The sequence below is a fragment of the Gouania willdenowi genome, chromosome 21 (genome assembly GCF_900634775.1).
Source record: "Gouania willdenowi chromosome 21, fGouWil2.1, whole genome shotgun sequence".
Lineage (NCBI taxonomy): Eukaryota > Metazoa > Chordata > Actinopteri > Blenniiformes > Gobiesocidae > Gouania > Gouania willdenowi.
In genome coordinates this window covers 38,860,441-38,887,940 of record NC_041064.1, presented here as the reverse complement: position 1 = coordinate 38,887,940, position 27,500 = coordinate 38,860,441, and the positions used below count along the sequence as shown (strand labels likewise).

General features: G+C 38.3%; 1 protein-coding gene across 3 annotated transcripts in view; it reads right to left on the bottom strand.

Moving 5' to 3' along the window:
* The window catches only part of LOC114455235 (glycerol kinase-like), a 71,230-nt gene that overhangs the window by 39,522 nt on the left and 4,208 nt on the right, over positions 1-27,500 (bottom strand). For all 3 annotated transcript variants that reach the window (XM_028436335.1, XM_028436337.1, XM_028436336.1), the window contains exons 2-8: positions 17,508-17,581; positions 13,885-13,991; positions 13,731-13,808; positions 2,378-2,457; positions 2,170-2,307; positions 1,989-2,098; positions 1,793-1,859 (exon numbers count right to left, since the gene is read on the bottom strand). In XM_028436335.1, the coding sequence (XP_028292136.1) occupies positions 1,793-1,859; positions 1,989-2,098; positions 2,170-2,307; positions 2,378-2,457; positions 13,731-13,808; positions 13,885-13,991; positions 17,508-17,581 (654 nt within the window). The remainder of the gene's footprint in view (positions 1-1,792; positions 1,860-1,988; positions 2,099-2,169; positions 2,308-2,377; positions 2,458-13,730; positions 13,809-13,884; positions 13,992-17,507; positions 17,582-27,500) is intronic.

The following is a 27,500-nucleotide window of genomic DNA, read 5'->3' as shown; positions in this document are numbered from 1 at the left end:
GAGTAGTTTAGTGTAATATAGTGCAATCTAGTAATTTAGTGTAATTTAGTGTAATCTAGTGTAATTTAGTGTTACCCATTGTAATTTAGTGTAATCTCATAATGTACAGTAATCTAGTGTAATCTAGTAATATATAGTAATCTAGTGTAATTTAGTGTAATTTAGTGTAATCTAGGGTAATTTAGTGTAATCTAGTGTAATTTAGTGTAATCTAGTAATATATAGTAATCTAGAGTAGTTTAGTGTAATATAGTGTAATCTAGTAATTTAGTGTAATTTAGTGTAATCTAGTGTAATTTAGTGTAATCTAGTGTAATTTAGTGTTACCCATTGTAATTTAGTGTAATCTCATAATGTACAGTAATCTAGTGTAATCTAGTAATATATAGTAATCTAGTGTAATTTAGTGTAATTTAGTGTAATCTAGAGTAATTTAGTGTAATCTAGTGTAATTTAGTGTAATCTAGTAATATATAGTAATCTAGAGTAGTTTAGTGTAATATAGTGTAATCTAGTAATTTAGTGTAATCTAGTGTAATTTAGTGTTACCCATTGTAATCTAGTAATATATAGTAATCTAGTGTAATTTAGTGTAATCTCATAATGTACAGTAATCTAGTGTAATCTAGTAATATATAGTAATCTAGAGTAGTTTAGTGTAATATAGTGCAATCTAGTAATTTAGTGTAATTTAGTGTAATCTAGTGTAATTTAGTGTTACCCATTGTAATTTAGTGTAATCTCATAATGTACAGTAATCTAGTGTAATCTAGTAATATATAGTAATCTAGTGTAATTTAGTGTAATCTAGGGTAATTTAGTGTAATCTAGTGTAATTTAGTGTAATCTAGTAATATATAGTAATCTAGTGTAATTTAGTGTAATCTAGTGTAATTTAGTGTAATCTAGTGTAATCTAGTGTAATCTAGTGTAATTTAGTGTAATTTAGTGTAATTTAGTGTAATCTAGTGTAATCTAGTGTAATCTAGTAATCCAGTGTAGTTTAGTATAATATAGTAATCTAGTGTAATCCCGTAATATATAGTAATCTAGAGTAATCTAGTGTAATTTAGTGTAATCTAGTGTAATTTAGTGTAATCTAGGGTAATCTAGTGTAATCTAGTGTAATCTAGTGTAATCTAGTGTAATTTAGTGTAATCTAGTGTAATTTAGTGTAATCTAGGGTAATTTAGTGTAATCTAGTGTAATCTAGTGTAATCTAGTGTAATCTAGTGTAATCTAGGGTAATTTAGTGTAATTTAGTGTAATTTAGTGTAATTTAGTGTAATTTAGTGTAATCTAGTGTAATCTAGTGTAATCTAGGGTAATTTAGTGTAATTTAGTGTAATTTAGTGTAATTTAGTGTAATCTAGTGTAATCTAGTGTAATTTAGTGTAATTTAGTGTAATCTAGGGTAATTTAGTGTAATCTAGTGTAATCTAGGGTAATTTACTGTAATCTAGTGTAATTTAGTGTAATCTAGGGTAATTTAGTGTAATCTAGTGTAATCTAGGGTAATTTAGTGTAATTTAGTGTAATCTATTGTAATCTAGTAATCCAGTGTAGTTTAGTATAATATAGTAATCTAGTGTAATCCCGTAATATATAGTAATCTAGAGTAGTTTAGTGTAATTTAGTGTAATTTAGTGTAATCTAGTGTAATTTAGTGTAATCTAGTGTAATTTAGGGTAATTTAGTGTAATTTAGTGTAATATAGTGTAATATAGTGTAATTTAGTGTAATCTAGTATTCTTCACTGAAAGACATCAATTCTACAGATCTATGAACGTACCATGTGACCATATATTTCTGAGGAGCTGCAGACGTTAGGCAACATGTTGATGGGAACGTCAAAATATCTGAAAACAACATGAAACAGGTTTATATTATTATTATTATTAGAGTACTAAAACAACATGAAACATGAATATATAAATTAGACGTTAGATAAATATTAGATATTAAATATTAGATATTAGTGCTGTTACCTGCAAAGCTCTGAGTCCCACTGCAGTGAGTGGATGTTAAATAACATGGTACGACTGGCGTTGGACACATCAGTGCAGTGAACTCCTCCGTACTTTCCTCCTGTCAGACACTGAAAAGAGTAAATAATGAATAAATAAAGGAACATAAACAAAAGTAATACAGTAAAAGTATTAATACTACCCAGATGATCCAGGAGTCCACGGTGCCAAACAAGGCCCGGCCGCTCTGCACCGCCCGCTGCACCTGCTCCACGTTGTCCAGCATCCATCGAAGCTTCACCGCACTGAAGTACGTACTGATGGGAAGGCCCGTCTTATTCTGGACACACACAATGTGTTAGTAACTGTAGAACAGAACACACACACACACACACACACACACACCTCACCTTGAGGTGGTTCTTGTCCTTCCCTGGAGCTTTGCTAATGAGCCGCTCCACAGTGGGCTGTGTGCGCAGGTCCAACCAAACTATAAACAAACAACACAACAAACAAAACAATCATGCTTCTCTAGAACTCTGGACTTCCACACAAAGGAAGTAGCTCTGCTTGTTGCTTGAATTCATTGGCTGATGATATTCCCTCCCCCCATGGCCCTGCGCTGACTTTACTGCACAGAGGGCACTTCTGTTCACGTCCAAACCATTGAGAGAGGTTTTGAGGACAAGGAAGCGTGTCGTATGCTGCCCTGACAAGGACTGTGGGGTGGGGATCCTTATGTCGCCACCCAGGCCAGGATCCTGTTGGTGTGTGCAGACCAAGACTTTCTGCACATACAACAACAACAAACCCTGGTTCACACCTCAACTTAGGATGCTACGTCAGGCTAAGGAGGAAGCCTACAGGAGTGGGGACAGGGACCTGTTCAGGCAAGCCAAGTACACACTATCCAGGGAGATCAAAGTAGCCAAGAGGTGCTACACTGAGAAGCTAAAACAAAGCTTCTCAAACAAAGATCCCTCTGCAGTGTGGAAAAGCCTGCATGAAGTTACCAACTACAGGAAACCCTCCCCCCACCCTACTGGTAACAAAAGACTAGCTAGAGACCTGAACAGCTTCTACTGCAGGTTTTCACACCCACCCCCCAGCTCATTAGCATCAGCCCATCACCTGGACTCTGCCCTTCCTGCTCCCCCTACTCCCCCCCCCACCTCACCCTCTGTCCCCCCACCTGCCCTGAAGATCAATGACAGAGATGTGTGCCAGCTTTTCAAAAAACAAAAGATCAAAAAGGCTCCAGGACCAGACGGAGTATCTCCTTCCTGCCTGAAAGCCTGTGCTGAGCAGCTGGCCCCCATCTTCACACGGATCTTCAATACATCACTGGAGCTGTGTGAAGTACCTTCCTGCTTCAAAAGTTCCAGCATCATCTCAGTCCCAAAGAAACCTGCCATCACAGGACTTAATGACTATCGACCCATTGCTCTGACGTCTGTAGTCATGAAGTCCTTTGAGAGGCTGGTTCTGAGCCACCTGAAAAAGATCACAGGACCCCTGCTGGACCCCCTGCAGTTTGCCTATCGGGCAAACAGGTCTGTCGAGGATGCAGTCAACATTGGACTGAACTTCATCCTGCACCACCTCGACTCCCCAGGGACCTACGCTAGGATCCTGTTTGTGGATTTCAGCTCTGCATTCAACACCATCATCCTGGACATCCTTCACCAGAAACTCACCCAGCTCACAGTGCCGGCCTCCACCTGTCAGTGGATCACCAACTTCCTGTCTGACAGGAAGCAGCAAGTAAGGCTGGGAAGCATCACATCTGGCACCCGGTCACTCAGCACTGGCGCTCCTCAGGGGTGTGTTCTCTCCCCACTTCTATTCTCCCTCTACACCAATGACTGCACCTCAGGGGACCCCTCTGTGAAACTCCTGAAGTTTGCAGACGACACCACCATCATCGGTCTCATCCGGGACGGGGACGAGTCTGCCTTCAGACGGAGGTGGAACAGCTGGATCTCTGGTGCAGTCAGAACCATCTGGAACTGAACCCGTTCAAGACCGTGGAGATGACAGTGGACTTCAGAAGAAATCCCCCCCCACTCCCCCCCTTACCATTTTAAATAGGGAATTGGCTACCGTGGACTCCTTCAGGTTCTTGGGATCCACAATCTCACAGGATCTGAAGTGGACCTCCCACATAGACTCAACCAGGAAAAAGGCACAGCAAAGAATGTACTTCCTGCGTCAGCTGAGGAAGTTCAACCTGCCCCAGGAGCTGCTGATCATGTTCTACACCTCCATCATTCAGTCTGTTCTGTGCACCTCCATCACTGTCTGGTTTGGATCTACAACCAAACTAGACAAACACAGACTACAAAGGATAGTCAGGACTGTAGAAAAGATCATTGGTGTTGATCTGCCCTCCATCCAAGACTTATACCTGTCCAGGGTCAGGAAACGGGCAGGTAGCATCACTGCAGACTCCTCCCACCCTGCACACAATCTGTTTAAACTCCTCCCCTCTGGCAGACGCTACAGATCACTGTACGCCAAAACAACCCGCCATAAAAACAGTTTCTTCCCCCAGGCTGTCACTCTGATCAACACTAAACAGTCATAGAGTGTCAGTCCTGTTTCTGTGGAAAAACCCTGGAACCAAACATAACAACCCTGGATCAATCTGACACTGAGAATGTTCATGTACATACCTTTAATTTAAATGTTCTCCTGCACTACTTATCAATGCTCTACTGCACTATTTTCCTTTTATTATTATTATATTTTATTATTATCTTTCTTTTCTATTATTTTCCTTCTTTTATCTTATTTTTTAATTTTTATTTTGTATCTATTTATTTATTTTTTATACTATTATTATTATTATTATTATTATTATTATTATCATCTTGTTATTTGCACATTCTAGTCTAACTACTGTTTATATTTATACTTATTATCATCTCTTCTAGTTGATTGTTTATTATTGAATGTTTTCACTATTGGAGAGAGCACAGTTGACCGAGTCAAATTCCTCGTGTGTACAACATACACTTGGCGAATAAAGATGATTCTGATTCTGATTCTGGTTGTGTCATCCCATAGGGCTTTTCCACCGGGCAGGAGCTGGAGCTAACTTGGAGCTAGCGCGTGTTTTGGCCATTCTGTTTCCACCAACTTAGCTCCAGCTCTCGGAGCCAAAAACCAGAGCTACGCTAGCCCCACATAGCTTCTGGGCTACAGCTCAGCTCTGAAGTGGGCGGGTGGTAGGCGGAGTTATCGACGGTCCTCCAAAAACGAAAAGCAGCCATTTTTTAAGCTAGCGAGCCGCTGGTCACGTTAGCGCAAATTCGACAAAAAACATTTAAAAGTGAGTCCAAAGTGAGTGAAAGAAGACAGAGCAGTGGTCAGAGGAGGAGAACATTGTTTCCTGGTTCTGTGGGTGTCTGAAAAAATTCAGAGGAAAGGGGGCGGAGCCCCAAGGACCAAACAGAACTACAGCCATGGAGGAGCTGGTCCTGTAGAACTGTTAATAATCCTATTTCACCTGTTATTAAACTATTACCAATATTAACTTGCTACAATATTCTCTCATCAATTTTATGAACGTTACGTCTAACGTGGTGCAGGTTAGCCAGTTAGCTGCTGTTAGCAAAGAAACCATAACAATACTTTAATATTCCTGAAAGCAGCAGTAATACATCATTGATCTGTATTCAGAACTGATCTTATTGTTACACAATGATTATATAATAATATTAATGTGGTAACAACGTTTCTGATCATTTCACAGTTAGATTTAAAGGATCATCTTCATCTCAGAATAAATAGTTATATTTATTTATTCTATGTAAACATCAACATGTACAATATTATCTGTTGGTTCATCCTGAAATATTATTATTTGTTTATGAATAAATGAAACTATTATTAAGAACTAATATTGTTTTCTATTCCTGGACAAAACAAGGCTCATTATTAATCATAAAGCATTGCACACTCTATTATACACTATCTATCATATCTGAGTTACTATCTAGAAGTTTAGGTAAATACATACATGATGAACATCCAACTGTTATTAATAATATAATAAAAGATCATCAGACTGATCAATAACACAGAGAACACACACATGGATTATTGTTAAAAACACCAGATTTAAAACATCAGATCTCATCAAACTCTAAACTGTCCAAATGATTTATAAAGTAAAGGTTTATTTATAAAAGTGTTGCAGAAAAGTTTTTTTTAGAGAGAAGGAGAAAATAATTTAAGAGGAAAACTACATTTAAAGATGAAATATGTTAGAACAGTCAAAAGGATGAGAACTGTGTAAGTGATGAAATAAAACAACATAAACCAGTTTAAAAAGCTTTTTAAATCATATATTGTTAGTAAATATAAGAAAGAACAATAACCATTTTACCAAGAACATGTGATATATACATTAATGTGTATTTATGTTTGATGTGATGTATAAACTGTATATAACACTTGTGTAGATTATATATTGTTAAATAAGATAAATATTTTTGTGTGTGATATTATCTAGAGTTTTGTTTAGTTTTATTGTGATAAGTTAGATTTATATAAACTTTGCTTCAACCTTCACACTTTAGCTTAAGAATTACACAATAGTTTGTTTTTGTTTTTTCTTATTGTGGAGAAATAAATAATAAATTCATATATTCATTTAATGCTTCTATGCAGGAAAAAAGGAGGAAGATGTTAATACAGATGTTCTTCATGGAACAGTCAGGGACACGGTTCATGGACCAGAACCAGGACCAGGACTACGTCCATGGTCCAGAACCTCCAGCTCATGATGAACTCCTCAGGTTCTGGAGCAGATAGAGGCAGACTTTGGTCCTTTCTAATAGAAAACCTACAATTATTTATAAATAAATGTTATTATATAATGAGTTAGTTTGTAAATACATTTTTACTTTGTGTAAATAAAGTTATTTATGTTGTTGTTTATGTTGTTCAGAAAGATCAGGAGAAACTGGTCCATGCTTTTATCTCCAGCAGACTGGACTATTGTAATGGTCTTCATCAAACATCTACAGCTGGTTCAGAACGCTGCAGCTCAGGTCTGAACCAGAACAAAGAGGTCAGAACACATTACACTGGCTCCCAGTCAGCCTCAGAGGAGACTGTAAAGTTCTGCTGCTGGTTATAAATGTGTGAATGGGTTTGGTCCAGAATACATCAGTGAGATGTTAGTCAGGTATGAACCCAGCAGGTCTCTGAGATCTATGGACACAGGTCAGATAGTGGAGCCCAGAGCTCACAGTAACCATGGTGATGCTGTGTTTAGTTGTTATGCTGCAAAGAAGTGGAACAAACTGCAGCAGAGCTGAAGTCAGCATCACATGTGAACATTTTTAAATCAAAGTTAAAGGAACTTTTTTCTCTACTGTGTATGATTGAGAGAGATTTATGGTCATGATGATGATGTCATGATGATTTTACTGATGATTTTAATTGATTTTACTTGTGATTTTAATTGATTTTACTGATGATTTTAATTGATTTTACTGATGATTTTAAATGTTCTTATTGATTTTAAACAATTAAATGTTTTATCATGTAAAGCACATTGAGTTGCCTTGAGTATGAAATACACTATACAAATAAATTTGTCTTGCCTTGTATTTTACAAGGACTTTGTTCATTGTTTAATACCTACTTGTAAACACACACATGTATTTTATTTTATTCAGATCATTTAATTATTCTTTACATCCACTTTTTATAAGATAGAAACATAACCTGCTGTAACACTATTAGGTTTGTATTGTTTTATTTTAATACATTTATAGAATTGAAAAGTTCATATAATAATCACCTAATGAGTAACATTTAAATAGAATGTAATTATTTCCTCACATCAGTATTTATTTAAACCAATCAAACAGCAGCAATAGATTTAAAACACATGTTGATCAATAAGGTGTTATTGATCATTAATAACATAAGTTAAACAACATAATGACACAAACATTAAATACAGTCACACAGTAGGTTCTCTGTTCAAACACAGATGAATAAATAACATCAGGACTCGTTAGTTTCTGTGTCTGTTTCTGAGTGCCTATGTGTCCATCTGTGACGTGGTGACGTATCGTGGTGACGTATCGATCATTTCCTGTTTACACTCTACCGCTGTTTGCAGCGCTCTACTACTGTGTTCTGCTAACGCTAATCAAACTTGTTGTCATTGATATTTTAGCCTTGAAAACACTTGTTTTAATTTTTTACCGTACAGTTAAACGTACGAAGGTTAAGTAAAAAGCAATCTCGCCTCTTATAGGCAGTACAATCTCCTTTAAACTTCCTTTTGTCCTTAGCTTAGCTTAGCTTAGCTTAAATTTAGCACCTATGGCTTCTCTCTCCTCCCCTCCGCTCTCCTGCCCGGTGTGTCAGATGTTTAGTTACTCCTCGTCCTCCTTTAGGGACAATGGTAGTTGCATAAAGTGTAGCGTACTGTTAGATATGGAGGCGAGGATCAACAATCTGGAGAAGCGGTTCCGCACCCCTGATACCAAAACCGAAGCTAGCAAGCAGGACCTAGCCGGTGCGGACCGTGCTAGCTCTAGCTTAGCCTCCCCCCCGGCCAGCAATGAGTGGGTTACTGTCCGTGGTAAGCATAGTCGAAGGTCAAAAAGCCGCTCGGGACACCACCATGTTCACGTCTCAAACAGGTTCTCCCCCCTCTGTGAGGACAACACACTCACCGGGGAACAAACTCTGATAATTGGCGACTCCATAGTGAGAAACGTGAAGCTAGCGAAGTCAGCGGGCATTGTGAGGTGCATCCCAGGGGCCAGAGCGGGCGACATAGAATCAAATCTAAAGTTGCTGGCAAAGAGTAACCGTAAGTTTGATAGGATAGTCCTCCATGTCGGCACTAATGACTCCCGACGTCGCCAGTCGGAAGCAACCAAAGTGAACATTGAATCAGTTTGTGCTTATGCTAAAACAATGTCGGACTCCGTAATTTTCTCTGGTCCCTTACCAAATCTGACCAGTGATGACATGTATAGCCTATAGCATGTCATCATTTAACCGCTGGCTATCGAGGTGGTGTCCAGAAAACGAGGTGGGCTTCATTGATAATTGGAGATCCTTCTGGGGAAAACCGAACCTGATAGGAAGAGATGGAATCCATCCTACTTTGGAGGGAGCATCTCTACTATCAGAAAACATGGCACAGTCACTGTTATGACATCTCATGAATGAGACCATGTTACAGAGGTGGAGTCCTCCACGCCCCTCTGCGCTTGCCTTAGGACAGTTTCCCTCCCATTGCTATCAGGATAGCTGTGTTCATCGCCATGACAACTGTTGTGATGGTGATGAATATTATTTTATGGAGACGGTGTCAGTCCCCCGACCCATATTTCACAATGATTTTAACATAAAATCAAATAAAAGAGCTATCAATTATAAAAATCTGAAAAAAATTAAAATCTCAAATCTAGAAACACCAAAACATAAAACCATTAGATGTGCTCTATTAAATATTAGATCACTGAGATCCAAATCTCTACTAGTAAATGACCTTATCTTAGAAAATAACTTTGATTTATTCTGTTTAACTGAAACATGGCTGTATCAAGATGAATATGTTAGTTTAAATGAAGCCACTCCTCCCAGTCATTTAAATACTCATATGCCACGAGACATAGGCCGTGGAGGTGGTGTAGCAGCTATTTATCATTCCTCTCTCCTAATCTATCCTAAACCAAAGGCCAGTTACACTTCCTTTGAAAGCCTGGTTCTAAATTTATCTCATACTGAATCAAAAACCTGCCAGCCAGTCTTATTTGTGATAATTTACCGTCCTCCAGGCCCTTATTCTGAATTTCTATCAGAATTCTCTGAGTTTATATCAAACTTAGTCCTCAGTTCTGATAAAATACTGATAGTAGGAGATTTTAATATCCATGTGGACAAAGATAGTGATAGCCTGAGCTCAGCCTTTATGTCCCTAATAGACTCAGTTGGCTTTTTTCAAACTATTAATGAAGCTACTCATCGTTTAAATCATACTCTTGATCTTGTTCTAACATATGGCCTTGATATTAATGAACTAAAAGTCTACCCTGAAAATCCTCTGCTATCAGATCACTTTTTAATATCTTTTAACATTATCCTAGAGGATCTCGCACTGTGCAATAAAATAGTTACAAGTAGAAATCTATCCAACAGTGCTGTGGCTAAATTTAAAGAGGCCATTCCTGCTGCCTTAAACTCAGTGCACCATCCAATAAATAACTATGATATTAATTATAACCCCTCTCAACTGGATCTGCTTGTCGATAGCTCTGCTAGTCTACTAAAATCCACCTTGGACTCAATTGCCCCATTGAGGGAAAAAACTATTAAAGGTCAGAGGAAAGCTCCGTGGTTTAGCTCTGAAACTCACACACTCAAACAAACAACCCGTAAATTAGAGAGAATGTGGCGCTCCAATAAAACAGAGGAGTCACGAATACTTTGGCAAGAAAGCCATAGTAAATACATGACAGCCTTACGACATAGTCGATCTACATACTACTCCTCACTAATTGAAGAAAATAAAAATAATCCGAGGTACCTTTTCAGCACTGTAGCCAGGCTAACACAAAGTCAGAGCTCTATTGAGCCCATGATTCCTCTAGCCCTCAGCTGTGAGGACTTTATGACATTTTTTAACGATAAAATTCACAAGATTAGAGATAAAATTAGCCACTCCCTGCCTTCACCTGGGCCTGCTGTACCATTAAATGTAAATAGGCCTAACCTAACCTGTTTCACACATATAGGACTTCAGGAACTTAACTCTATTATTTCATCCTCCAAACCATCGACCTGCCTTTCAGATCCGATCCCAACTAAGCTGTTTAAAGAAGTTGTTCCCCTGGTCTGCCCATCTTTGTTGGAGACAATAAATATATCCCTATCAATAGGCTACGTGCCACAGTCCTTTAAAGTAGCTGTAATCAAACCCCTTCTCAAAAAACCTACTCTTGATTCCAGCACTTTAGCAAACTACAGGCCTATATCTAATCTTCCTTTTATTTCAAAGATTCTTGAGAAAGTTGTGGCAGCTCAGCTCTGTGAATTTCTTCAAAACAACAGCCTGTTCGAGGACTTCCAGTCAGGTTTTAGAGCTCAACACAGCACAGAGACTGCTTTAGTTAAAGTAACTAATGATCTACTCTGGGCTTCAGATGAAGGACGACTCTCAGTGCTGGTTTTATTAGATCTTAGTGCAGCTTTTGACACTATAGATCACTATATTCTACTAGAGAGATTAGAGGAATTACTTGGAATCACAGGGACTGCCCTAAACTGGTTTAAGTCCTACCTATCTGATAGGTACCAGTTTGTACACGTGAATAATAAGTCTTCTGTGTACACTAAAGTAAGCTACGGGGTTCCTCAGGGCTCTGTGCTAGGTCCAATCCTCTTCTGTATCTATATGATCCCCCTTGGTAATGTTATGAGAAAATACTCTGTTAACTTCCACTGCTATGCTGATGATACCCAACTGTATGTATCAATGAAGCCAGGTGAGACAAATCAGCTATCTAAACTTGAGGCCTGTCTAAAGGACATTAGGGCCTGGATGGACCAAAATGTTCTTCTTCTTAACTCAGACAAGACTGAGGTCATTGTACTGGGCCCACGACACCTTAGAGAAACCTATGCTAGCCTAACTGCCCTAGATGGCATTACTCTGGCACAAAGCACAACTGTTAGAAACCTTGGGGTTCTATTTGATCAGGATTTATCCTTCAACTCTCACATAAAACAAACTTCAAGAACTGCCTTCTTTCATCTCCGTAACATTGCTAAAATCAGATCTATCCTGTCTCAGGGCGACGCCGAAAAACTAGTCCATGCTTTTGTTACCTCTAGACTGGATTATTGTAATTCTCTTTTAGCAGGCTGCCCGAGCAAGTCGCTTAAGACACTTCAGCTGGTTCAAAATGCTGCAGCACGTGTACTGACTAAAACTAGGAGAAGAGATCACATTACTCCTGTATTAGCCTCTTTGCATTGGCTTCCCATAAAATATAGAATAGAATTCAAGATTCTTCTTCTCACTTATAAAGCCCTAAATGGACAGGCACCAGTCTATCTCAAGGAGCTTGTAGTGCCATACAATCCCCCCAGAACACTACGCTCTCAAAATGCTGGACTACTCGTTGTTCCATTCATCTCTAAAAGTAGTATAGGAGGAAGAGCTTTCAGTTATCAGGCCCCACTTCTCTGGAACCATCTACCAACCACGGTTCGGGGGGCAGACACCCTCTCTACCTTTAAGGTTAGGCTCAAAACATTCCTCTTTGATAAAGCTTTTAGTTAGGAACCAGCTCATAGCTCATAATTAAGATGCAATAGGCATAGACTGCCGGGGGGGGGGGGTCTGGCATGCTCGGTTGGAGAGAGGTTGGAGAGGGCGTTAAGAGAGAGGTCATTTAGGTTAGAGAGGGACCGGAGAGGGTCCCATTCCTCTTTCAAACACTCCCTCTATGTCTGCTTCTTCCCTTGTGTGTTTGCTCCTGTTCTCCTTCTGGCTTTTGTCTTGCAGGTCCGTGGGATCCTCAGTGTGGAGTTACAGAGTCTCAACAACTCTGTCTCCACCCTTTCCTCTGCACACACCCAACACAGCATAACGTGGATGGCTGTTCATCATAGGAATGGGATCCACACAAGGTTCCTGCTGCTTAACAGAAGGTTTTCCTTGCCGCCATGATGAATTCATGTTGGGTGTGGGATACATATGTATGTGTATATACGTATATATGCATATGTGTGTATCCATAAAATGAAGAGTCCGTCCTTAAGACTGCTCTACTGTAAAGTGCCTTGAGATACCATTGGTTATGATTTGGCGCTATACAAATAAAGATTGATTGATTGATTGATTGATAGTTTAACACAAACTTGTTCTGATTCTGGTTTTATTGAGTCACAACAATGTGATCACAGATGTGCACAGTCAGCATTTAGAGCATCTATAATGATAAACAAACATATCATAATCAACTTATTGTCTTTATCTGCTGTACTTATGCAGGTGTAGTTGAAGCTAAGTAGCTTAGCAAATGCTAACAGTAACACAGTCATTGTTAAACAATAAAACGTCTTTGATAATGACCTGTGTTCACTAATGTCACAGATTCCCGTGACTCTGATGAAGACGTTATAGTTGTTCAGCTGAATATTTACATATGATAGGATATATTTATACCATGTCAACAGTCAAAACATGGGCTTCATTATAGGACAAGTGCTCATGGCTAAACTGTTACGTAATCAGTGACGTACTGACGTATTGTGGTGACGCAAGGACGTGGCTCCAACTTACCGCTGCTGTGGTGGAAAACCAACGGTTCTTCAGCTAAACAGGAGGAGCTCTGAAGTAGCACGAGCTCCAACTATAGCTCCGAACGAAAAGCCCATGCTCTTGGTGGAAAAGCCCCACCAGTGAGTCCACGCTCCTCGTCTCCCCTGGGACACCAGCCTTGATAAGGTACCGGTCCTGCTCCACCACCATTGTCTTCCTCTGCTGTCGTGTGCCTCCCCATAGCCCAGTCCGGCTCTACTCTCCCCAGAACCACCATGAGTCCATTCTGCTGATGGTTCTGTCCACCTCTTCCTTTGCCACATCTAGAATGTTCAAAGCTGCTAGAGCTGAGACTAACCTATGGACGTGTGGTTCCATTGATAATCCACTGATACAACAGGACCTTCATCATCTCCAACATGTTATTACGCTATGAAAACCAAACTCACCAATGGCGTTGTAGAGAGGCTCCCCAGTGTCTTTGTCCCACACTACAGTCGTCTCTCTCTGATTGGTCACTCCCACAGCTTAGAGGACACGAGAAACCATCAGCTTCTTATCACTATCAATGATCAATGATCCATCAATCAATCAATGACCCACCTTTAATGTTGGAGATGTTGATGTTTAGCTGCCGCAGTTTGTCACACGTCGTTTCCACACAGTCGTAAACAGACTTTAAGATTTCTCTGGGATCCTCCTCTACCCACCTACACACACACACACACACACACACACACACACACACACACACACACACACACACACACACACACACACACACACACACACACACACACACACACACACACACACACACACACACACACACACACACACGGCTGATGATGTCACATGTAACAACAGGGACGGCGTCTCTGAAGGTCCATTTATAGAAATGTAAACAAAGGCTAAACAAATCCATTTGTATTATTTAATTCCCTCACCTAATGAGAATCCATAAGAGAATCAGTAAAGAATCGAATCCATAAGCAGTATAAATAATGAAATCGGAATCAGGATCCTGCGGAAGAACAAACTGGAGCAGAAGCTGATGGTGTCCTTCAACAGGGCGACCATAGAATGTGTGCTTCACTGGGAGCACAGCAGCAGACAGGAGGTGATCAACACCACCCAGAAGATCATCAGCTGCCCAACCTGGAAGAGCCGGTTCAGAGCCGTCCTCTCTGACCCCTCGTTTTGTGTTGATCTTACGTAACTTACTAAATATTGCCTTTTGTCAACCACTTATTTGTGTCTTTAGTTACAAAATTATTATCCATATTACTTATAACTTAAACAATACTGGTTTGATACTTCTTTGGAACAAAATTGTAAAAGGATTTTTGTAACATTTACTGTTAGTGCTCACCAAGGTAAGTTTTAGTGGTTCAAATGTAAATGTATTTGTATCTGGCATTGTATACTTAATAGGTTAATAACCCTATTCAAAACTGTAACAAAATGTACATTTCTTCATTTCCTGATGTCAGTTCCGGAGCTCAGTGCACATTAGCTCAGGGAGCAGGAGCTGAGCGTGGAGGTCTGCAGCTGGACTCTCTTAGAATAAAGTCATCCTACAATAGGTCACATGATTGAATATCCAGTAGGAAATAGTAAAACAAAAGGTTCTTGATCTTAAAACATGACATTGGCTCAATAACAGATGGCACAGTAACTTTGCCAGTCATCACCAGTAAACTCCACCCACATTTCCACACACCCATGCCTATGACACTAGCCTACTGTACAGCCCCACCCCCTTTTATTCCCTCCCACCCATATCACACAGGATTATGATAAATGTGGACACAAACCTTTTTCAGATACATTTTACTTGTTGAAGCCAGATACCTTTTAACTTTCACCAGCTTGTCCATATCGACGACAGGTTCTGGGCAGTGGCTGTTTTCATAGCATCATTGAGATGTCCGTGCGTCAGGTGATAACGCACTACCGATGTATTAATATTTATCACGGAAAAGGCCTTCTCACATAAATATGTTGTCCCGAAACATACAAAGTATTTTACCTGCAAAGGCCATAATAATTGTGTATTCTGGTGAAAAGGATCGGTAGAATGAGCGTACGTATCCTTCAACAGCGCGCAACACTGCAGTTCAATCAATTCTGTTTGCGTCGCCTCTGGGACCTCTGAAACGTCTCGGCACAACCAACGCACATCGGTGTGATAGGGAAGGCCATGATGAATGTCATTTTCCAATAAAAAAGCATAAAATTGCCTATGGTTAAGTCCTCTGGCTCTGATAAAATTCAGTGTCAATAACAACAAGCATAACATGGTCCATTTACAGAGTCTTGCAGCACAAAACATCTTGGTGCAGTTTACAGTGAAAGTTACAAAATACTTGCTCTGGATTACCACATGTACCTTTTCTCTCAACTTCACAACCACTCCAGCCTTTCTCCTTATCATTGTATTGTATTTACTGTATTTATTTTCATCTCATAGATCATAGAAGGTGCACCGTCGGTAGCCACACTGACAATGCGACTCCAGTTCAACTCCAGATTGTCAAGGGCCCCGACAAGGCTAACAGACACGTCGTTGGCTGTGGTGGTGTCTGTCATTGGCACAACTGAAACAAACTCCTCAGTGATATTAAGGGAAGCATCCACTCCACGAATAAATATCTCCAACTGGGCTACATCAGTCACGTCAGTGCTGTCATCGACAGCAATAGAGAATAACGATAAAGGACTTAACCTTGTCTTTTATGGAACATAACATAACAACCCTGGATCAACCTGTTCATGGACATAATATTTTCATTTAAATGTTCACCTGCACTACTCATCAATGCACTACTGCACTGTTATCTTATTATTATTATTATTGTATTTTTATTTTATTTCATTATTATTATTATTATTACTATTATTATCATCTTGTTATTTTGTTTAGCTTGCACATATTAGTCTAACTACTCTTATATTTATACTTATTCTAGTTGATTGTTATTATTTAATGATACACTATCTGAGAGAACACAGGTCACCAAGACAAATTCCTCGTGTGTATTCATACACAATAAAGTTGATTCTGATTCTGATTCTTTTAGTTGACTCTTCAAATCACCAGAAAGTTCTTCAACTCTCTCCATCACTGTAGGCCTGGATAAACGTATGTTAGCTAAAGCTTGTCAGGACACACTAGCTCGGCTACCTTTAGCCTGCAGGTCTTGACTGATGCACCCTCTGAGAAAGGCTTGGATGCCTTTGCAATTTCCCAAGCGATGATGTAGCTTACCTTCACTGCTCTTTAAAATGAAATAAAATGTATAGTTAGAACAAAATTGAGACACTTCTCTTTCAGAAACAGTGCAGTAAAAATAAAAAGAAGAGTTGAAGAAGATATGCATAAAAATAAACTAAACCTTCATGTGTATCTCAGCATTTGGAGAACACGGCTTGCTGTTTCTGTAGGGATGATGCTAGCTCGTTTAGCTTTTGAGTCCTACGGTGTGGGTTTCATAGTGTAATGTGATATTGTTCTCCTTTGCTACAGCCACTTGTTGAGGACAAATAAGACACAGGTTTGCCTCCTATTTCCCAAAATAAATATTTTTCTTTCCATCTTTCAAGTCATTTAACCCTGAACTGCTCCCCAGGCCCTGCAAAATGGCTGCCGACTGCTCTCCAGGGATGGGTTAAATTGCAGAGGACAAATTTCAATATATGTGTAACAACAAATACATGACCAATAAAGGTTTAAAGCCCAATTTAATTTAATTTAATTTGAAAGATGCGACCTTCAGTGTTGACCTTCCTCTTTTTTGATAACATAACATCTTAATAGCGACTAGCTTATCGTAGCCGTCAGTGCCGTATACTGGTCAGTGTACAGCGCTACAGCAGCTGAGGTGGGCACCAGCAACATACCTACTGACCGATTCTACAAAAATGTAATACAAAATAAAACATTAGATTAAAAAAAAAAAAAAAAAAAAGCTCTATCATATCAACCACGGGTTGGATGTGATGTACAATCGGGCCGAGTCCGGCCCACGGGCTGTAACCATGGCATCCCTGTGCTAAACCTTGATGCTAATGCTAAGCCTTCATGCTAATGTTAATGCTAAGCCTTCATGCTAATGCTAAGCCTTCATGCTAATGCTCAGACTTAATTCTAATGCTAAGCCTTCATGCTAATGCTAAGCTTTCATGCTAATGCTAAGTCCACAGACAGGACTGAACACACTCACCCTTCTTCTGGAAAGATCTGCTTGATCTCCACCTGGTGCTGACTCAGCATTTCACCTGTGTTAGCATTGAACACCTGAGGAAGAGCACAGAGCAAGTGAGTCTAATAAACTATAATATATATATATATATATGTGTATATACACATATATAACAGTCACATATTTATAACAGGAACATATACACAGTAACTTACAGTTGAAACCAGAAGTTTAGATAAACTGTACAAAAAGACATTTATTTTCTCACTGTCTGAAGTTAAATCAGATTAAATCTCTCCTGTTTCAGGTCAGTTAGAATTAACATTATTTCATTTTGCTAATGCCACAATAATGAGAGAGAGAATTTCTTAGATCATTTTTTATTACTTTCTTTCAGGACAAAAGTTGAAATTTCCTGAGTATTTAGTAAAATTGCCTTTGAACTGCATGACTTGTTAAACATTTTGTGTTTCCTTCCACAAGCTTCTCACAGTGCTTTGATGGAATTCTGGCCCATTCCTCCTGACAGAACTGGTGGAACTGAGTCAGGTTTTTTGGTCGCCCACACCTTTTCAATGGTATCCAGATCAGGGCTTTGGGTTATTTGGGTTAACATTTTCTCCAAATGTAACGGTGGTCATTACGGTCAAACAGCTTCGCTTTATTTATTTATTTCACTTGTCTGCACATGCTGTCAAAGGTCAACACTACAATAACAATAATAATAATAATAATGATAAATATAAAGGATGAGGGATAAATAAAGGATAGATAGAGAATAAAGGATAAATATAAATATATATATATATACAGTGCAGCAGATAATGTCATCATGGAGGTGGTGATCGGGTGGGGGGGGGGGTTCAGTGGGTGACTTGGGGTATACATATATATATATATTGAAAATAAGGGCTATAAATATTTATGAAATATTATAATTTTCTCCAAAATAGAAAACTCGATGCATCTTAAATCTCGATATATCGCCCAGCCCTAATTCCTAAATTATAAAATAGTCTAAATAAAAACATAAATGTGTTTATGAATCATATGTTTATTTAATATATTTATAGTTTATATACAAGTCAACACGTTGCATATTTACTGTTAATTTCACATTGTTTGTCTTTAAGTTAAACATTAACATTTTATTTTCGGCATGTACAAAAAAAGAAAAAAAAAAAAAAAAAAAAAAAAAAAAGTGAATGTAACCATGTCGGAAATAAACTGAATAAATAAATAAATAAATAAATGATATATTTTATTATAATTTCTCATACTCACTCATGTGGTTCTCTGATATTCACTAATGACTTATTAAACACATTTATTACAGACTTGACATTATTTAACACTTTATAAACAGTGTATATTTGTGGAGCTTGTGATTGGATGATTTTTCATGGTGACTTACGTGGTTCCTTCTGCTGTGGTAGACGTTAAAATATCAGTTATTAATCTAACAGAACGTGTAACTGTGTCACATCCTGATGGTCTTTATGAAGATAAACTCTATGTTATATTTTACAACATATTTACACTAGTTCTTAGTTTTTATCACCAGAACGTCTTCATTATCATCTCTGTTCTGTTGTTTCTGAGAACTGTCACTCAGGCCATTTCAGGAGGAAGTTCTCACGAGGTTAGTGACGGCGTTCAGTTTAGTAAGACATCTATTAATTATTACATCAAAATACGGGATATTTATGGGAAAATACTAATACGGGAAGATGGCGGGAAAGAGGGTAAAATACGGGAGTTTCCCTCTAAAACAGTTATGATCCAGACCAGCTGGGAGTGAGTGAAGTGTCCATGTAGGAGGCACAGCTTCACTTCAGTGTCATCAGACTACAGGACATGTCTCCAGAAGTTATGGTCATTGTCTTGATGTATTTTTTCATGTTTCTTTAGGAGTAATGGCTTCTTCAACGCCTTTCAGTCCATGTCGGTGCAGGACTCGTCTCACTGAGGATAAAAACAGCTTCAGCCAGTATCTTCACAAGGTCTTTAGCTTTTGTTCTGGGGTTCATTTGCACATTTTGGACCATCTCCTTCCTGAGCGGTGTGATGACATTCCCATGATGTTTATATTTGCGTATAATGGTTAGAGTTATTGTAGCGACTCCAAAGCAGCCTTGTCACTTGAGAGGAGATGAATGGGTTTTGTACCTGTCAGACGCGCTGTTGCTATGGCGAAGAAGCACACTGAGTCTTGAAGTTGAGTTTTCCTTTCGTCTTTTAATTTAACAGCAGCTTTCACCGCTAACACACACTGGATGGGTTCGTGTACAGCTTACGATATGTAGAAGCATGTGAACAAAGTGAAGCGAAGCGTTCAACAAGAAATACGAGCTCTCCTCTCTCATCTGACATACATGCCTTTTGAACTACCGCCCTAAACCACCCCTCATGTGACCCCGCCTCCCGTGCGTTACCACAGCAACCAAACACCGTGTCACACATACACCATTATCCTATATTATGGCTCCTACAGTTATTATGAGTCTTTTTGCACAGTATATGTAAACTTGTGGTTTAAACTGTATATAACAGTATAATATACAACAGGAACATATATAACAGCCAAAAAGTGTTTTTTTTATAAGTTAGTAGTGATGAAAACACTTATTATTATTATTATTATTGTTATTATTATTAATAACTCCTCATCACGTCACTGATGCTAAGCAGTCAAAATAAAAAGACTTATTAAGTCTGTTGACCACACTTTAAAGAACTGGTACATTAGGCTTCTCCCCCACTCTCCTCTGCTGTATGTGGACACGTGATGTCATCACACAGGGAATTGGGCGGAGCTACAACATTATGATGAGTTCAGGGACAGTAAAGTGTTATTATTTTATGGGTTAATGACTCAGACTTTGATCTTTCACTGACCTGAAAAGGATCAAACACATTTAACACATGTTCTGATGATCAAACCAATAGAACAGGATTCGGATCAATACTGACTCCAGCTTGGCTTTGTTTTTAAATTATTTTTCATGATCTAGAAAACATAAAAACTGATGAGTTTTTCATTTTGTAGTTTGTTAAAAGTTCCTCTAGGACATATTTACACATTTCTGTGCCATGTTTGGATTTGAAGCCAAATTGATTATCTGTTGAAATAATCAATTTATTGATCCTTTCTAGGATAATGTGTTCAACCACTGTTAATGTTATTCTAGTAAGATCAATAGATCTATAATTTTGTGAGCACTTTCCTGACTTATCTCTGGCCACATGAACCATTAGAACAGTCATCATAGAGTCTAGAAGGAAGCCATGTACTAAGAAAACAGAGAGGCATAGAGCAAGAAACGGTCCTAGCCTTTAGCTAGCAGAGTCCAAACCTGTAAACTAGATTATAGTTTAACTTGTTTCCTGTGAGTGACCTTAGTGTCTGTTACTGACAAAGATCATTTACACCTAAATATATTAACTAAACCTAAACTTTAAATTAAAGCAACTTAAATATATATTAAAGGAACATAGGGCAAGATTTGAGTAAAAAATAAACATTAATGTTAAGTTTCTAAATGCTAATGGGTGATGAAGCATTCTAAACATATTTCTATCTATTGCCTTCAACAGATTGTGATACATTTTGTTCTGCTGTTCTGGGCCAGAACAGTTCTGCAGACGTGACGTCACATGACGCTGATGCGCATTCTCCACGGTTTGGAGATGTGTCCCAATACCGGAAATAAAGAAGAATGAGAAAAAGACGTCTTGGAGACTGAAAGAAGACAAGCACATGGACTAAACTACTGTTTGGTTCCACAGATGTACGCAGAGGCATGTGCACAGGTCTTAGAGTAAACAGTCACATGAACGGCGGGTAAATCAATAACCGTGTCACAGTATCAGTGTCTCGCACAGACAAAGTCAGCAGTAGTCTCTCTGACATCCTCCTGTGACTTTCTCTAACCATCGATGCAGACACACACACTCCTTCACACAGCACAGGATAAACCAAAAGGCTGATTAACTGATGAAGACTTAAACTTCCAATCAAGAACTGGATGCAACACTGAAACAAACCAGCACCTCAGCCTGTCAGTCGTAGACCGATAATGGCTCCTAATCACTGATCCGTCGCTGGTGCACAGACTGCTTCACCCGTGCGACACACGCACATATGGAAACACACTGGAAACAAACAGGCAGACACACACAGAAGCGCACAGACAGCGGTGTTGACAGATGGGGAAACACACACACACACAAAGATGGGGATCTACACACGCTACAGTGATCAGGCATTAACATCAGATCCCCTGTCACTCAGACACCTACACTTAAAGAAAAATACAAACAGCTGACCTTGACTGATGACTACAGTTACACTAACGACCGTGGTGTCACCATGGAGTCAGATTTATACATCCTGCCCTTTGCTCCTTTAACTAAACCTAAACCTTAAACTGTTTACACAGCTCATAACTCTTTATGATTCTATGATCAAAGATCATCAGATTTACTCAGAAGTCAAAGAAAACTCAAAGTCTAATGGTTGAACTTTTCAATGACTAATGTTGTCAATAGATTGAAAATATTGTGCGATTAATTGATTATGCTCTGTGATTAATTAATCCCTTTAATCTCACCAAAAAATTTGCTGAAAAACACCCTCAACTTGAGATATTTTCATTTAATGACATTACTGTAGCAGATCAAAACATTTATGTATAACAAATTGTTTATAAAGTCATTTATTGTTTGTTTTTAACAGACTTGACTGTTAACATTCCTCTGTATGTGAGACTATAAAGAGCTGTAACACCTTTAGTTTAGACCACCAGGGAAATATTGATGTATTTTATCTACAATCTATCTATACTATAATCTATACTATAATACAAGAAAGGTATGTGTGTCACTGCACAGCTCCTCACCCAAGCTAGGGTCACATGTGCGGCCAGGGCCAATCACTGCGCACACAGCCAAGCAGAGGGAGGGGCATCTGAGCAGCCGTGTTCACACTGATAAACTAGCAAAGCTCTTAAGTCTCACTGATTGGACCTGATGTGAGTCACTGATGTGCATGCATAACCCTAACCCTAACCCACACACAACAACAATATTAAAATGACTCAAAATACTCAAAATTAAATATTTATACAAAAAATACACAAAATGATTACAGAATCACTACAATGGCAACAAAAAACCATAATTATACAAAAAATGCACAAAAACACAACAGAAAGATACAAAAATACACATAATGACTCAAAAAAACATACATTACAGAAAAATACACAAAATAAAAAAAATATATGTAAAAATTAGTAAAGAAAACACATTTATTATGTACATGTGCCATAGAATAAAACCAGATAAATCACACACACTATTTTACTTTACACCCACAAATAATCCCTTTATAACACTACAGAGCACAGAGTATGTACACCTCTATGTACATCCAACCTTCACACACATACTCATTTGGTCATAATTGCAAACTGTTGGACATAAACACGTTCAACTCCTTCGAGCTTCAGATGTGTAAGGTTGGAAATGAACACTCTTTTTACTGTGTTTTAATTACCAACCTCCTGGTCCTGCTCGTTTATTCCTAGATGAATTCTCTGAGTTTATGTCATCTATTGTTAAACTGGAGAGTGTATTTAATTATTGGTGATTTTAATTTACATGTTGATAATTCGTCCTGTCCTATGGCAGCTGAGCTGATGTCTCTAATGGACTCTTTTCACTTTGTGCAACATGTGTCAGGTCCAACACACACTAAAGGTCATACTTTAGATTTGGTCTTTTCTTTTAATCTGTCAATCACACTGGTACAGACTACTTCTAATGTGAAAAAGCAGAGACTCATTCTTAATGAAGCAGCAATCAGTGGATTTTCTGCCTCTTTTGATCCAACTACATTTACTAGTTGTGATGATGTTGACACTTTTATGTCAAACTTTAATAGCCATTGTTTGTCTGTTTTGGACACAGTAGCACCAGCTAAAAATACTCCAGGCTCTAATAAGAAACCTTGTCAGTGGATGAATGAAGCTATTTTTAGCTTTAGGAGAAGCTGCCGAAAAGTGGAACGGTTGTAGAAAACCACTAAACTAGAGGTGCACAGACTCTATTTAAAAGAAAAGATAATGGAGCTAAATGAATTAATAAAGCATGCCCGCTCTGCTTATTTCACTAATCTTGTTTTGCAAAATAAGGGTTAGGGTTGTTCAATACTAATGAAAACCATCATTGTCCCATGTGTCTGTACACACACAGGAGGACTGTAACATTTTTTTTTTTACTTTTTTGTAAACAAAGTACAAGACATCAGGGCTAGCATCACTCCTCCCTTGGTTAGCTTGTGCACTGCATCAGCCCCTGTGAGCTCATGGATCTCCTTCACTGCTGTCAGCCTACAGGATGTTCAGGTTTTAGTAGGAAAGATGAAACCCTCATCGAGCACTGTAGACATTGTTCCTACTTCTCTGCTTTTAAATGTTTCATTTTATTCAGTTTATTTTCGACATGGTTACATTCACTTTCACATTTATTTTTTTTTGTACATGTCGAAAAAGGAGACGAGAGAAGCATTTTGCTTATCTAAGTCCTGTCCCCTGTTTTGAACACAGAAAATATACATCAAAGCTTGTCTCTCTGGTCAAACATTCTTAGGTTGTTCTGAACACAATATCATTTCATTTTTTTTTTTTTTTATTTATTTTCTTTCTTTTTTTTTTTTTGTCCTTTTTTGCGTAGGATTTATTCTCATCTGTAGTCAGTGTTGTCTTTTTTTATTCCTCCTCCTCTCTATTGTTGTTCGTGTCGGCGTTGTTCCCTGCGGATTTCATTCCCAGACGTTGTTTGCGTTCCTCCAGTTCAAAAGAAAAGTTCATCTTCTTTCGAAGTACCTTGATATCTTCAGAAAGTTTTCTTAGCATACGTAGGATTAGAAAGGCACCTTGTTGCTAGTCAAGCTTGTAGCTTGTTTTGTCTCTACATCAAGGTTATTCCAGCTGTTGATAGCTGTATTTTCCAATGTTAGATTTAACCCTTTCTTGTATAAACACATTACTATGTCTTAGTTCATAAGCAGTTTGTTTGTATGTGAAACGTTTTTGTATTTGATATGGGAGTGTTTTAGGTGAGGCCCTAAATGCGAGAATTTGTGTGTTGTAGTGTATTATTTCTCTTTTTTTTTTCTCTTAGGAGATTCTTGATTTTGTTTCTGTATTTTTTGTATCGTAGTTCTGTTTTCATTTATCATATATTGTAGTTATTGTGTCTGTGAATGTTTCATATGCAATGTTCACATCTTGTTTTGTAAAAACTTCCTTCCACGTTTCTGTTCTTATCTGTTGTTTAAAGTTTTCTAGCTGTTTTTCTCTTTCCAGTCTTTTGTATGTTATTGGTTTGTGTGTTTCTGGGTGGATGTTGTCATTAGTGTTAAATATTGTAAATATTGGTAAATGGTCGAAGATGTCATTTATTATTATTCCATTGGTTAGATCTGAATTTTGTATGTTTGTGAAGATGTTATCTATCAGTGTTGAGTTCGATACAGATTATTATGTTCTCTCCCTTTGGTCTCGTTATTTTTACTGTTACACATTCCATTACTCCTTCACAGTTGTACTCATCGATTCTCGTATCTCCATTTCATTGTTATCTTTTATGTATAATGCCACCCCACCACCTGGCTTATATAATCTGTTCTTACAGACAAATTTATATCCTTTTATCGTAAAGTTCATACCTTTTTGTTCATTTAGCCAAGTTTCGGACAGTGCTCTTGGTTTCCACATTTAATTCAGGGTCTGTAAAGTAAGCACAGTCTGAGTCTTGTTTCCAGTGTTTATATTGATCTGAGTCCATATCCATGATTACCATCAGTAATGTTGTTGTTTAGGTGGATCCTTTGTATTTTCCCAAGTCTTCCATCGTTGTGATGAAGATTGGTTTTCTGTTCGCTTCTCCCAGTGGTGTGATGTAAATCCTGCAGTTTCTTGTCCACGTCTTTAGAATTTTTCCTCCTTTTTTTATTTGGCGTGCCTTCCATGCGATGCTTGCGTTTTGTTTTGTCAAGTTTTCATTCATGAAAACCTTCATTTCCTTCAGTTTCTTGCCTTGCTTCAGTAGTTCTCCTTTAAATTTCACATTCGTGAAGGTGATTTTTACAGCTCTGGTGTCATTACGCTTTGGCAGGAGTTGGCAGGAGTTGATGTTGTTAGGGTTCAGGACAATGTCCTTCGTTTCCAGGTAATCCATGACCTGTTGTTCAATCGATTTTGTGTCTTCGTCACTCGCGTAACTCCTGGGTGTTATCTTTAGGCCTGTAATGACATCTTTCTCGCTTTCCTTTTGTTCCAGCTCTTCAACCCTCACGTTCAGCAGTTTTATCTCTTCAGCATTCATTACATTCTGTTGTTTCAGTACCTTTACTTCACTTTGAAGGCTTTCCAGTGTTTTTTCCAGCGTCTTTTCCAACGACTTTATCTCGGCTGTGAACTTCAAAGATAGATCGTCTTTGAGGTTTTGTATCATCTCCTTGACCTCTTCCAAACCCGGATCAGGTTCTGCAGGGCCTTTTTTTAACCATTTTTCTTTTCGTCTTGGGCCCAAGTTTTCTTTTCATGCTGTTAATCTCCCAAGGTCGTGTAATCGGAGCGAGTGAAAACACATCTGCTCTCTCCGAAGACCAGAGACAGCTTTTAGTTTTGATGTTGTTGGTCCTTAGGTGGTAAAATTAATAAACCTCTCACTTTTATCTGGCTCTGTCTCCAGCTTTTTTAAACATGTGATAATAAACCCCATTCTTAAAAAACCCAATCTTGATCCGGGGGAGCCTATAAACTACTGACCCATATCTAAGCTTCCCTTCATGTCTAAAATCATGGAGAAAATGGTTGCTAAGCAGCTAACCTCATACATGGAACAGCATGATATTTATGATAAATATTAATCTGGTTTTAGATCAATCCACTGAAACTGATCTTCTGAAAGTTTCTAGTGACGTGATGATGTCACTGACTCTGGTCGTTACACAGTTTTAGTTTGACTTGATCTGATGCTGCCTTTGATACAGTAGATCATAGTATACTGGTTGATCCACTTACATCTGAGATGGTTTTCTGATACTGTTCTCCAATGGTTTACATCTTATATTAATGGAAGAACCTTTAATGTTACTATTAATGATGTAATGTCTAATATGTCCAACCTGTCATGTGGAGTAGCCCAGGGCTCTGTTCTGGTTCCTGTTTAGTTTTTATTGTATCTGATGCCTCTTGGTCGTTGATCCATGGTTTTAAAAATATATCTTATCATTTTTATGCTGATGATATCCAGTTGTACTGTTCCTTTAATGACTCAGCGTTTCACTTCTTATCAGAGTTCTTAGATTGTATATCCTGTATCAAAAACTGGTTGTTATCAAATGATCTCCAGATAAATTAAACATAAACTCTGATCATGTGATTAAAAAGTCTCTTGGTGATCTGGGCTCATCTGTTAAAACCTTGTGTTTGATCAGTTCATGTCTTTGGAGGGTCACTGTCATCTACTGACTAAAAACTGTTTTATCATCTGACAAATATCTCTAAAGTCAGACATTTATTATTAAAATCAGATCTAGAACTGGTCATACACACATTTATATCATCACACATTAACTATTGTAATTTTAATGTTTTAATAAGTCGACCCTAAACAGACTCCAGATCGTACAGACGCTGCTGTCAGACTTTTAACTGGTGCTTCTAGAACATCCCACATTACCACCATTCTTTCTACTCTGCACTGGTTCTAGTGAAGTTTAGAATAAACTATAAATATTAGTTATTACATTACATCAGCGTTACATGGTCAGACCCCTCAATATATCTCAGACTTGTTGTACCCCTACACTTCAGGGTGAAGTCTTCAGTCTTCAGACCAGGGTCTCCTAAAGACCCTAAAACTAAATGTAAAACCAGAGGAGACCTGGTGTTCCAGACTCTGGAATAACCTGCACCAGTCTCTCAGGGAGCTCAACTG